Genomic DNA, 13,157 nt, shown 5'->3' with positions numbered 1-13,157 from the left:
GATAGGAAGCCAGTGAAGGGCTTGACACAGGGGAGAGGCTGGGGAATAGCGGGGGGACAGGTGGATTAGTCGGCCAGCAGAGTGTAGGACGGATTGGAGCGGTGCCAGAGTGCTAGAGGGGAGTCCAGAGAGTAGGAGGTTGCAGTAGTCGAGGCGGGAGATAAGGGCACGCACTAGCGTTTTTGCAGTGTTGCGGTCAAGGAAAGCACGGATCCGGGAAATATTTTTGAGTTTGAGACGACAGGAGGAGGCAAGGGCTTGGATATGTGGCTTGAAAGAGAGGGCAGAGTCGAGGATCACCCCGAGGCAACGGGCGTGTGGGACTGGGGATAGTGAGCAGCCATTGACATTGATGGATAGGTCTGGTGGAGGGGTAGAGTGAGATGGGGGAAAGATGATGAATTCTGTTTTGTCCATGTTCAGTTGTAGAAAGCGAGCAGAAAAGAAGGCTGAAATGGCAGACAGACAGTGCGGGATTTTGGTAAGCAAGGAGGAGAGGTCAGGTCCGGAGAGGTAGATCTGCGTGTCATCAGCGTAGAGATGGTACTGCAAACCGTGGGATTCTATGAGCTGTCCCAGGCCGAAAGTGTAGATGGAGAAGAGTAGGGGTTCTAGAACAGAGCCTTGAGGAACACCGACTGACAAGGGGCGAAGTGAGGAGGTGGTGTGGGGGAGGGAGACACTGAATGTTCGGTCTGTCAGATATGACGAGATCCAGGATAGGGCCAAGTCTGTGATGCCAAGGGATGAGAGGATTTGTAGCAAAAGGGAGTGGTCTACAGTGTCAAAGGCAGAAGACAGGTCCAGGAGAAGGAGGACAGAGTAGTGTCGCTTGCTCCTGGCAGTTAGTAGGTCATTGGTGACTTTAGTTAGGGCAGTTTCAGTTGAGTGATGGGAACGGAAGCCTGATTGTAACTGATCAACGAGGGAGCAGGAGGAGAAGTGGGAGGACAGTTCAAGATGGACGTGTTGCTCCAGCAATTTGGAGGCATAAGGGAGAAGAGATATTGGGCGATAGCTAGACACAGAGGATGGGTCGAGGGAGGGCTTTTTGAGGATGGGTGTGATCTTGGCATGTTTGAAGGATGAGGGAAAGACACCTGTTGTGAGTGAGAGGTTGAAGAGGTGCGTTAGGGTTGGGATGAAGACCGTGGAAAGGTTAAGGATGAGGTGGGATGGGAGCGGGTCAAGCGTGCAGGTGGTGAGGTGTGATCTTGACAGGAGGGTGGAGAGCTGATCTTCTGTCATGGTGGAGAAGCTGGTTTTTGAGGAGCAGGGTTGAGGAGCTAAGAGGGGCAGTGGGCGCTGTGGGCCAAAGCTTTCTCTGATCGTATCGATCTTCTGTTTAAAGAAAGAGGCGAAGTCATCAGCAGAAATGAGGGGGGAGGGAGGGGGTGCGGAGGGGACGGAGTAGAGAATTGAAAGTGTTGAAAAGCTGTTTAGGGTTGTGGGCCAGGGAGGATATGAGGGATGAGAAGTAAGTTTGTTTTGCGGCAGTAAGCGCAGACTTGAAGCTGGCGAGGGACTGCTTGTATGCAGTGAAGTGGTCGGCAAAGTGGGATCGCTTCCATCTCCGCTCAGCAATCCTGGAAGCCCGTCTCAATTCTTTGGTCAGGCTGGTCAGCCAGGGCTGCCTGTTAATTGTACGTGTTTTACTGTGCATGAGTGGGGCGGCCGAATCGAGTGTTGCTGTTATTGTGGTTTTATAAAAAGTGGCAGCAGCATCTGTGTCATGAAGGGAAGCTATGTCAGTGAGAGGGAGAAGGGACTCAGAGAGTGATTGTAAGTTGAGATGTTTGAGATTTCTGCGAGGGTGAGTGAGTTTGTGGAGTGGGGGTTGCACACTAGGAGAGGAGAGGGAAGAGAATGTCAGTAGGTTGTGGTCAGACAGGGGGAGGGGTGTGTTAGTGAGATTAGTAAGGGAGCAGAGGCGGGTGAAGATGAGGTCCAGCGTGTGGCCATCTTTGTGAGTGGCCTCAGAGGACCATTGAGTGAGGCCAAAGGAGACAGTCAGTGATAGAAGTTTAGAGGCAGCTGAGGTGGAAGTGTCAATGGGGATATTGAAATCACCCATGATGATAGTGGGGATGTCAACAGAGAGGAAATGAAGTAGCCAGGTGGTGAAGTGGTCGAGAAAGGTGGAGATGGCTAGTTCTGGGTGGCGGTAGATGACAGCCAGCTGGAGGTTGGAGGGGGAATAGATGTGGACAGAGTGCACCTCAAACGAGGGAAGGGAAGCGGAGGGTGGTAGCGGGATTGGAGTGAAGGAGCAGGTGTCGGACAGGAGCAAGCCAACTCCTCCACCGCGTTTGTTGCTGGGGCGAGGGGTGTGAGAGAGGTGGAATCCGCCATAGGAGAGCGCAGCTGGAGAGGCTGAGTCAGAGGGGGTGAGCCAGGTTTCAGTGAGGCCGAGGAAGGAGAGTTTGTTGGTGATGAAGAGGTCATGGATCAATGGCAGTTTGTTGCAGATGGAGCGTGCGTTCCATAGTGCTCCAGGTAGGGGGACCGGGGGAGTGGGGACTGGATGAATGGGTATGATGTTGTCGTGGTTGGGAAAACGTGCGGAGGATCGTGGCAGGGGGTTAGAAACGAGTGTGGGGATGAATTGGGGAGGGCCGGGATTTGGGGATATGTCACCAGCAATGAGGAGTAGCAGACAGAGCATTAGAAGGTGGGAGCAGGATAGGACATGATGCGGCCGTGTGTGTCTGGATAAAAAGGATTGTATGTGGAGGAACAGTTCAGAGGAGAAGGTGAGATGGCTGGGGAGTAATGAGGGAGAAATGACTATTTCCTTACTAGGTGGAGGGATTGCAGGAGATTGTAAGAAGGAAAGTAGTATGGGGGTGAAAGAGAAAAGAAACCGAAACATTGTAGTGGTTAGTAGTCTGTTACCTTCCAGTCAATTCCAGTCCAATTCAGTCTAATTCAGAATCAGTTCAGCTTTAACGTATTCAGCTCATAGATCCATCGGAGTTCCAACTTTTTCAATAGGCATATTCTATCCCCCCCTCTCCTTTGTACAGGGATCCTGTCTATTATTCTGAATTTAAGGTCTTTTTCTGTATGTTTTAATTCTGCAAAGTGCTTAGAAACCGGGAGGTCTAATCATTTTTTCCTTATTGAGTGTCGATGGTTATTTATGCGAGTCTTTAACTCGCAAGTTGTTTCACCAATGTACCATAATTTGCAAGGGCATTCCAGTAAATGTATAACGTAGTCAGAGTTACATGTTAAATATTGTCTAATTTTATATTCCTTATTTGTCTCTGGATGTTTGAAACTAGACCTCTTCATCATATATGTACAATTCACATACGATAGGCATGGGAAGCAACCTTTTAGACTAATTCCAGTTATTGTGGTCTGGCCAAGATTTTTTTAAAGGACCAATATCTGATTTTACCACATGGTCTTTAATATTTTTACTTCTACGGTATGAAGAGTGTGGGGGTTCCCTAAATTCTTTTATATTAGGTAAGCATTTACCTAACATACCCCAATGCTTTCCAATCACCTCTGCTATACATCCACTTTCCTCGGTGTATGTCATCACGCATGGTATCCTAGTCAATGTTTTTTTCTTTGTGCTCTTTTTCAGCAACTCTCTTCTATCCTTTTTTAAGGTCCTATCCTTCACTGTATTTAGTAATCCCTTTAGGTATCCCCTCTCTAAGAATTTTTTTACTAAAGTGTCTACAACTCCTTTTATCTCTTTTTCCTCCTTAACGATCCTACGTACTCTCAACAGTTGGCTAAAGGTACCGTCACACTAGACGATATCGCTAGCGATCCGTGACGTTGCAGCGTCCTCGCTAGCGATATCGTCCAGTGTGACAGGCAGCAGCGATCAGGCCCCTGCTGTGCTGTCGCTGGTCGGGGAAGAAAGTCCAGAACTTTATTTCGTCGCTGGACTCCCCGCAGACATCGCTGAATCGGCGTGTGTGACACCGATTCAGCGATGTCTTCGCTGGTAACCAGGGTAAACATCGGGTAACTAAGCGCAGGGCCGCGCTTAGTAACCCGATGTTTACCCTGGTTACCATCCTAAAAGTAAAAAAAACAAACACTACATACTTGCCTACAGCCGTCTGTCCTCCAGCGCTGTGCTCTGCACTCCTCCTGGACTGTCTGTGTGACCGTCGGTCAGCCGGAAAGCAGAGCGGTGACGTCACCGCTCTGCTTTCCGGCCGCTGTGCTCACACACAGACAGTACAGGAGGAGAGCAGAGCACAGCGCTGGAGGACAGACGGCTGTAGGTAAGTATGTACTGTTTGTTTTTTTTAACTTTTAGGATGGTAACCAGGGTAAACATCGGGTTACTAAGCGCGGCCCTGCGCTTAGTAACCCGATATTTACCATGGTTACCGGCATCGTTGGTCGCTGGAGAGCGGTCTGTGTGACAGCTCTCCAGCGACCAAACAGCGACGCTGCAGCGATCCGGATCGTTGTCGGTATCGCTGCAGCGTCGCTAAGTGTGACGGTACCTTAAGAGGTATTGATGTCACCATACTGCGGGGATGTTGACTATCAAATGTTAGAAGATTGTTCTTATCAGTTTTTTTAACAAATAGAGTTGTTGTTAATTCTCCATTCTCCTGTCTGACGGAGACATCTAAGAACTGTATATTGGACCTGGAAGAGATCAATGTAAATTTAATGGTTTCATCTATCTCATTTAGGTACTCATGAAAAACCTATAGTTCTCTCTCTGTCCCCGTCCAAAGGAGCAAGATGCCATCTATGTATCGCCACCACACCAGCGCATGCCGGAAGTGGTGGGACACATAGACCAGATCCCCCTCCAGGACACGCATTATATATATTGGCCCCCATTGCTGTACCGCGTTGTTGTGAATAAAACGTGTCACCAAAAAGGAAATAGCTCCGCCTTAAAATTATTTCCAACAATTTTATTAAAAATCTTTTGCCTTCCACAGATACTTCAATTGTATTTCAACTGCTCTTATTCCTGATTTGTGTTCAATTGGTGTATAAAGTGAAATTACATCAAATGATGCAAAGATCACTTCTCCCTCTAGTTTTATCCCATCCAATTTATTTAAGAAATCTGTGGTATTTTTAATATAAGATTTACAATTCTTGGCAATCGTGTTGAGGATTTTATCTAGAAATGTTCCCATCCTACTAAATACTGAATCCACCCCTGACACTATAGGTCGTCCAGGGGGGTCTATCAATGATTTGTGGATTTTTAGGGTTGTGTATAATTCTGGCGTTGTTGGGAATTCTACAAACAGATAATCCATTAGTTCTTGATCTATTCTTTTATTTAATGCTTCTTGTAGGCAGTTTTTAATTTCCCCCATGATGTTAAATTTGGGGTCACTATCCAATTTTTGATATACTTTTTCATCCCTTAGTTGACCATCAATTTCCGCAATATATTTTGACCTGTCCATGAAGACGACAGCCCCACCCTTATCTGCGGGTTTAACCCCTTCATGACCTTGGGATTTTTCGTTTTTCCGTGTTCGTTTTTCGCTCCCCTCCTTCCCAGAGCCATAACTTTTTTATTTTTCCGTCAATTTGGCCATTTGAGGGCTTATTTTTTGCGGTATGAGTTGTACTTTTGAACGACATCATTGGTTTTAGCATGTCGTGTACTAGAAAACGGGAAAAAAATTCCAGGTGCGGTGAAATTGCAAAAAAAGTGCAGTCCCACACTTGTTCTTTGTTTGGCTTTTTTGCTAGGTTCACTAAATGCTAAAAATGACCTGACATTATGATTCTCCAGGTCAGTACGAGTTCATAGACACCAAACATGACTAGGTTATTTTTTACCTAAGTGGTGAAAAAAAATTCCAAACTTTGCTAAAAAAAAAATAAAATTGCGCCATATTCCGATACCCGTAGCGTCTCCATTTTTGATGATCTGGGGTCGGTTGAGGGCTTATTTTTTGCGTGCCAAGATGACGTTTTTAATGATAGCATTTCGGTGCAGATAGGTTCTTTTGATCGCCCGTTATATGCAATGTCGCGGCGACCAAAAAAACGTAATTCTGGCGTTTCTAATTTTTTTCTTGGTACGCTGTTTAGCGATCAGGTTAATGCTTTTTTTTAGTTGATAGATCGGGCGATTCTGAGCGTGGCGATACCAAATATGCGTAGATTTTATATTTTTTTTATTGATTTATTTTGATTGGGGCGAAAGGGGGGTGATTTAAACTTTTATATATTTTTTATTTTTTTAACATTTTTTTCAACTTTTTTTTTTTACTTTTGCCATGCTTCAATAGCCTCCATGGGAGGCTAAAAGCAGGCACAACTCGATCGCCTCTGCTACATAGCAGCGATCTGCTGATCGCTGCTATGTAGCAGAAATGGAGGTGTGCTGTGAGCGCGGACCACAGGGTGGCGCTCACAGCCACCGGCGATCAGTAACCATAGAGGTCTCAAGGACCTCTATGGTTACAATGGAGACGCAACGCCGACCCCCGATCATGTGACGGGGGTCGGCAATGACGTCATTTCCGGCCGCCCGGCCGGAAGCGGTAGTTAAATGCCGCTGTCTGCGTTTGACAGCGGTATTTAACTAGTTAATAGGTGCGGGCAGATCGCGATTCTGCCCGCGCCTATTACGGGCACATGTCAGCTGTTCAAAACAGCTGACATGTCCCGGCTTTGATGCGGGCTCACCGCGGAGCCCTGCATCAAAGCAGGGGAGCTGACCTTGGACGTACTATCCTGTCCGAGGTCAGAAAGAGGTTAATGATTGTGTCATCATGGACAAGTTCCTGCAGTGCCTCAAATTCCTCCTTTGTAACATTAGGATGTTTAAATTTTTTTGCAGCCCCATCTCTAATTTCCTCTATATCCTTTCTTACCACTTTCTCAAAGGCATTTATAATTGTGGAATTTACCGGTGGTATGAAATCACTAGTTTTTCTTAGTTCCATAGATCTAGAGTCAAACTCGCTATTCCCTACTCTACTTATGTCCTTATCTTGAAACCATTCTTTTAGTTTTATTGTCCTGAAAAATCTCTCCAAGTCCATTTGTAGATTGAACCAATTTATGTGAGAGCATGGAACAAAGGATAGTCCTCTACTTAAAATTGAGACCTGTGGCGAAGTTAATACCTTTTCAGGGATGTTGATTACGAGGTCTGTTCCCGCTTCTTGCTGGTTGCCTGCCTCTGTGGCTGTGACCTGTTTTTCTCTGGTTTTCTTTTGTTCCCGATGGTGGCGGGAATTAGGAAAAAACGATTAGACCTCCCGGTTTTGAAACACTTTGCAGAATTAAAACATACAGAAAAAGACCTTAAATTCAGAATAATAGACAGGATCCCTGTACAAAGGAGAGGGGGGGATAGAATATGCCTATTGAAAAAATTGGAACTCCGATGGATCTATGAGCTGAATATGTTAAAGCTGAAAGGCTTGAATGTGGATTTTAAAATTCATTCCAGTATATATTAACCCCAAGGTGATATGCTTAGGAAGCAGATGTGTATTTACTCCAGGTGCTAATTTGGAACATGAAGGACGAGAAAGTTTGTCAGAATGCTCCAATTTTAATATGTGTTATGTTTGTAATTAATTTAGTGATATCTCCACTCCTAGCAAGTTATATACATCCCTTGACCAGTCGGATGGTGGATTGAAGCACATGGAGGAGGAAATATATGACAAGAATATATATGTATTTTCACCCTAAATTATCTTTCCAAGAAAGGAATACGTTTATTATGAAGTATGCCCAGTGTTGGATTGTTGGCCAGTTAAAACCATTCACACAATTATGAATAAATATAAGCATCGCAATAAACAACTGCGTATGAAATATTCCTTTTTTCAAATGATGCCTTTGCTTGAAAAAGCCCTTTATATCTATATATCTAGATACTAGGCATAAGATAAGTGCACGTATATGGGTCCTCCTACAGGGATGTTGTGACCCGAGAAGGTTATACATCAATGAGGAGGTCCATTGGCAACCGGATACAGCCTGAGTAAGGTGCTGTCCGGTTTGCCAAAAGTGATTATAACGTACATTAGCCTAATAAGTATCTAGAGCGTCTAAACAATGGAATTCATCTACAGTGCAATAGATATGCAGAGATATTTTATACAGCTGGGGAATGTTGAAAGAAAAAATGAATAAAAAGTGTCTCTATACAAGGGAACGGTTCTGCCACAGCCAAGATGGTGGTTTGAGGTGGATAAAGGGCTAGTGTGCAGGCGCAAGTAGGAGGGAGTTTTATCTAGATTGTTACTGGCTAGTGGTCTAACACGGAGCGGTATGACATCACGACATGCGCAGTAAGAGTAATAGGGCACTGAAATCAGCGGATGTGTTAACCTCCATGTGGCTTCACCTGTCCGACGGGGTAAGGGATATGAATTATTATATATATGATGTTATGAGAGACAAAAGGAAAATATGCTAGAGCGGTATGAATGAAGGAAATGTGGAGATTAATATATCTATCAGAGCACCTTAGCACAATGCACTTTGATATATGAAAGGGATCACATGGAGCGAGCTTTTTTTGATATATGATGTATTTTAAACACTTTTAATGTAAACACATGTATGGCTATTATAATATTTAAATGATTGTGGATTATGCCTATAAGAGTACAGGACTTGTTACCACCCACTGCTTGAGAAAGGCTCAGTGTGAGCCGAAACGTCGCACAGAGATGTGGGTTTAAATAAACTTCACACGTTTTTTACCTTTGAAAGGACTTGGAGTGCTGCCATCTTTTCTCCTTTTTGGTATGTAACTTGGGTGGATGAATGGACAGTCTAACCTAGGAAGCCTGGCACCTGTCGGTGAGCATTGTGCTGTTCCAACTTTTTCTATGTATCCTTAACATTAGGTACGTAGGTCGTGCGGCTGTATGCGGATGCTTCCGCATGCATCATTTTGACGATGCGGCGACCAGCGTAGGACGCGGCTTGTCGCAATTTTTTATTTCTCCGCATCGTCAAAACGACGCATGCGGAAGCATCCGCATACAGCCGCACGACCTGCGTACCTAATGTTAAAGATAGGTATACGCAGGCCGCATGCAGAAGTAGGCGGAGCTAGCGGCGGAGGTGCGGCCAAGGGCGGGTGTAGAATCTGCTGAGTTTTGGAGTGCCAGTTAATACTAATTAACAAGAACTACTGGATCTTTAAAAGGGGGTTTAAGACTACTCCATTCTTTGGTTTCCACACTTTTTCCAAATGCGAAATAAAGCAGATTAATTTCTTGCGGATTCTCTGTGGAATTTAATCACAGTCCCATCTGGGGGTGCCAAATGTAGAATCTGCTGAGTTTTGGGGTGCCAGTTAATACTAATTAACAAGAACTACTGGATCTTTAAAGGGACACTGTCACCTGAATTTGGAGGGAACAATCTTCAGCCATGGAGGCGGGGTTTTGGGGTTTTTGATTCACCCTTTCCTTACCCGCTGGCTGCATGCTGGCTGCAATATTGGATTGAAGTTCATTCTCTGTCCTCCGTAGTACACGCCTGCGCAAGGTAATCTTGCCTTGCGCAGGCGTGTACTATGGAGGACAAAGAATGAACTTCAATCCAATATTGCAGCCAGCATGCAGCCAGCAGGTAAGGAAAGGGTGAATCAAACACCCAAAAACCCCGCCTCCATGGCTGAAGATTGTTCCCTCCAAATTCAGGTGACAGTGTCCCTTTAAAAGGGGGTTTATTACAAACAAGGTATTTACAATGACATACATAAGGGAAGTCTAACTAAGGGACAAAGGTACAATTAAAGGGAAGAGGTATTAGGAGAGGGTAGAGGAAACTGGGATGTGGGAAAGGAAAAGATACATAACTGATCCTTACATATATATTAAACCAATGCACATCCACACCCACATACAAGCCATGACTCCACCCTTGCTTCCAGTATCTTCTGTGGCAAATGTCCAATCATCTTCTGGCAATGTGAACACTGTCGTTGGCTGCAGTAATCATCACCTTCCTGCAGATGGCATCCTTGTACTTGGGAAGAAAGTTCTTGTTTAGGACAGTTCAATCCCATTTGGGCTGGCTCCAACATGTCCATTCAAAGAGCAATGGTTTATCACCCAAACACCACAGGCATTGTATATCAATATACATATCCATAGGCCGAAGACAGGATGTCTAGCTCAAGACCACTGGCTTATAATGGAAACCCACAGGAGTTGTGTTCGTATGTAGATAATGATAGGTCACAAACAAGATAGAGGCTATTGATTCAAGATTTCCACAGTGTACACCTATATCCTCCATTAGGTTGGAGGGCCAATATTCATTTAGTATGTAGATGCACCTCTGCCTTATCACTAAACAAAGGACATCACACAAAAGAACACAGGCCTGACTGTCTAATAGGTTTACAGTCTTGTATCTGGTTTATCTCATCAACAGAGTCCAGGAGATATTCAGCACTCTTAAGTTCTATATATCTCAGTGATTTCTATGATACGTGCATTGTCCATGTTGACTCCAACAGCAGGGCTTCACGGAGGAAGTCCGCAGCCCTCCACAGCTCCTCAAAACGCTAGTGTGAAACTAGCCCTAAATGGGTCACCTGCCATTAAACTTCAAGTTGTGTCTTAAAGGTACATAGGCAAAAGTGAAAAAAGTTATTTAGGGTATTATCACTTATTAATGGAACAGCATATAGCATATTGCAAGGTCTGATATATATTTTTCCTTGACGAAAGAAAGTATACTTTAAAAAAAAATTGATTTTATGTTACATTTTATTTTATTTGTTTAAGAACTTTTTTAATACGTTGCTAACATATATACTGCTTTTACATCCCAACTATATATCACAGATTTATAGAAGAACAGTCTTCCTTTGAGTATGGACAAGTGAATCATGCTTTGAGTGCTGCTATGAGGACATTGGTAAAAGAGTATATGATCTTGGTTACACAGCTGGAACACCTACAGAGACAAGGACTGCTTTCTTTGCAGAAATTGTGGTTCTACATTCAGCCCACTTTAAGGACAATGGAGGTGTTGGTATCACTTGGTAAGTATTAATTGTCTGTACATATCCTTTTATTGTCCACTTTGGAAGTGCATTGAGCTGTAGGTTGGTTTGCTGCTGTAGGGAACCCCCCTGCCCCCCCAAAAAAAACGAAAAAAAAAACCTCTTTAATTCTTCTTCCTCAGCGAGTGTGAACGAGCTGAGTGTGTCCAGAGTGTAAATGCAAAGGGACGTAAGTGTGTGACTTGTGATTCAGTGGCTTTGGACTCAGGGTGTTTGCAAGGGAGGAATTACTGAATTGCTGTTTGTATTTTATTAATACTTTGTATTTCGTTTTACTTAACATTTTTCTCCTTCGCCTCATTGGGGGACACAGGACTGTGGGTGTATGCTACTGCCACCAGGAGGCTGACCCTAAGTAAACATAAAAAAAGTTTAGCTCCTCCTCCGCAGTATACACCTTGACACTGGCTGCAGGCGAACCCAGTTCATACTTAGTGTCTGAAAGAGGCACACGTCTGGTTCCCAGACCTCCTGGACCCTTTTTTGGAAGCGAGACCGGGGCGACGGACTCTATTGAAGGGGTCCGATCTCCCCAAACCATCAACGGGCGAGCACGTGGAGTGTCGCCTCCACGTATCCTCTTCCGCGATGTGGGACTTGCCGGACTAAGCCCTGACCACCCTAAGGTAATGGAACCCTAGGTTGTACAGGTGCATATGGATTGTCCGTGCGGCCCCCTCCACATCACCAGTGGTAGACAGCGGTAATAAAGGGGGGCGGACGGTCCCTCTCCTCATCCTCTGGAAAGGAAGATGCAGTTAAAATGCCTTCACTGTCTTTTGGTTACACATAGCCACCTCACGTGGGTGCCGGCATTCAAGAAGGGCTGCCTGTGGGGGGGCTATGAGGGCTTCTGAGGCGCGCATCATACCGGGGGTCTGGAGGCAGGGTCGGCGTCAGCACCCGGCGCACCTGGGCAAATGCCGGGGCCCTGGGGAGAGAGGGGGGCCCACTCACGCTGTCATAGATACAGCTGGGAGAGCAGAGCAGGAGAACTTGCTCTCTCCGCCCACAAAGTCACACTGGCTGAGTTCTCTTAACCCCTATGTGCCAGCTCTGACACTCAGTCAGTGCAGCCAGGCAGGCACACATAGGGGTTAAGAGAAGGCAGCCAGTGTGACATTGTGGGTGGAGAGGGCACTTTCTCCTGCTCTGGCCCCTGGCTGGCTGCAGTGCTGAAGTTTATCAGGCAGATTCCGGAGCTCCTACCAGTGACTGAGTGAGTGCAAAGGTATCCAGCAGAGCAGTGGTTGCAGATGGACTTGTGGCTCAGTCTGCTGCTGTCAGTCTCCGCTGCCTAAAAGTGTGGGTGATGTCTGGAGGAGCAGCTGGTGGGGTGCAGCCTGCAACCTGCAGCCACCCAGCTCTCCCAGAATACATGCATGCTGCACCAAACCTGCTCCAGTGGGGTAGGAAGAAGCTTAACCCTTTCCCATCTGTATGAAGGTTATTGCTGAACCTTAAAGATAACAATCCGACCCGCATAAATGGGGTTAACCAGATGCCAGGAGAAAGGGGAGCTGCTGCCATGGATAAAACTGAGCTGTGGGCTGTACCTTGGGGCCCCATGGCCCCAGGCTGGTGACTGGAGGGACTCTGCCCAGTGCTGGCATGCGGGTGATTTCTGCTCCGGAGTCTCAGCTTCTCTCCTCCAGGTCACACTGTGCAGTCACAGCAACATTGGTTGTCTGTCCAGGTCCCAGCAGCTGCCACTGCTCCCACCAAGGACATGGCATCACTTAACCCTTCCCCTGCAGCCACCGGCAACAAATCCACATTATTCCTTGATTAAATCAGGTTCCAACCCAATAGAGGAGCAGACATTTCCTGCTGCCATTAGGATCCGGGAGGGGGTGACATTGGCTGCCCTGCTACTCTGTAGTGGGGAGTGACAAGTGTAACATGGGGTAACGATGAAGGAGAAATGCACAGGATAATAGTGAGCGCGACAGAGGGCAGTGTATGGTATGGAGCAGTCAGGGGGTGGGCTGCAGGATCCCCCCATACTGTACATGACTACTCAGGACAGGGAGGTGTTTAATGAGGTTCTAATGACGGGGCACTAATTGGGTCATTGGGGTTTGTGGAAAGGATTCAGCATCAGGTCCCTCATTAATGCCCGAGCCAC

The 13,157-nt window shown here is 46.0% G+C and overlaps 1 protein-coding gene across 4 annotated transcripts in view; it reads left to right on the top strand.

The window, feature by feature from the left end:
* Positions 1-13,157, top strand: part of TUBGCP2 (tubulin gamma complex component 2) — an 888,554-nt gene that overhangs the window by 242,429 nt on the left and 632,968 nt on the right. For all 4 annotated transcript variants that reach the window (XM_069753054.1, XM_069753055.1, XM_069753056.1 and 1 more), the window contains exon 7: positions 10,809-11,008. In XM_069753054.1, the coding sequence (XP_069609155.1) occupies positions 10,809-11,008 (200 nt within the window). The remainder of the gene's footprint in view (positions 1-10,808; positions 11,009-13,157) is intronic.

This window comes from Ranitomeya imitator, chromosome 2 (genome assembly GCF_032444005.1).
Source record: "Ranitomeya imitator isolate aRanImi1 chromosome 2, aRanImi1.pri, whole genome shotgun sequence".
NCBI classification, from domain to species: Eukaryota; Metazoa; Chordata; class Amphibia; order Anura; family Dendrobatidae; genus Ranitomeya; species Ranitomeya imitator.
This window is presented reverse-complemented; position numbering and strand designations above follow the sequence as displayed.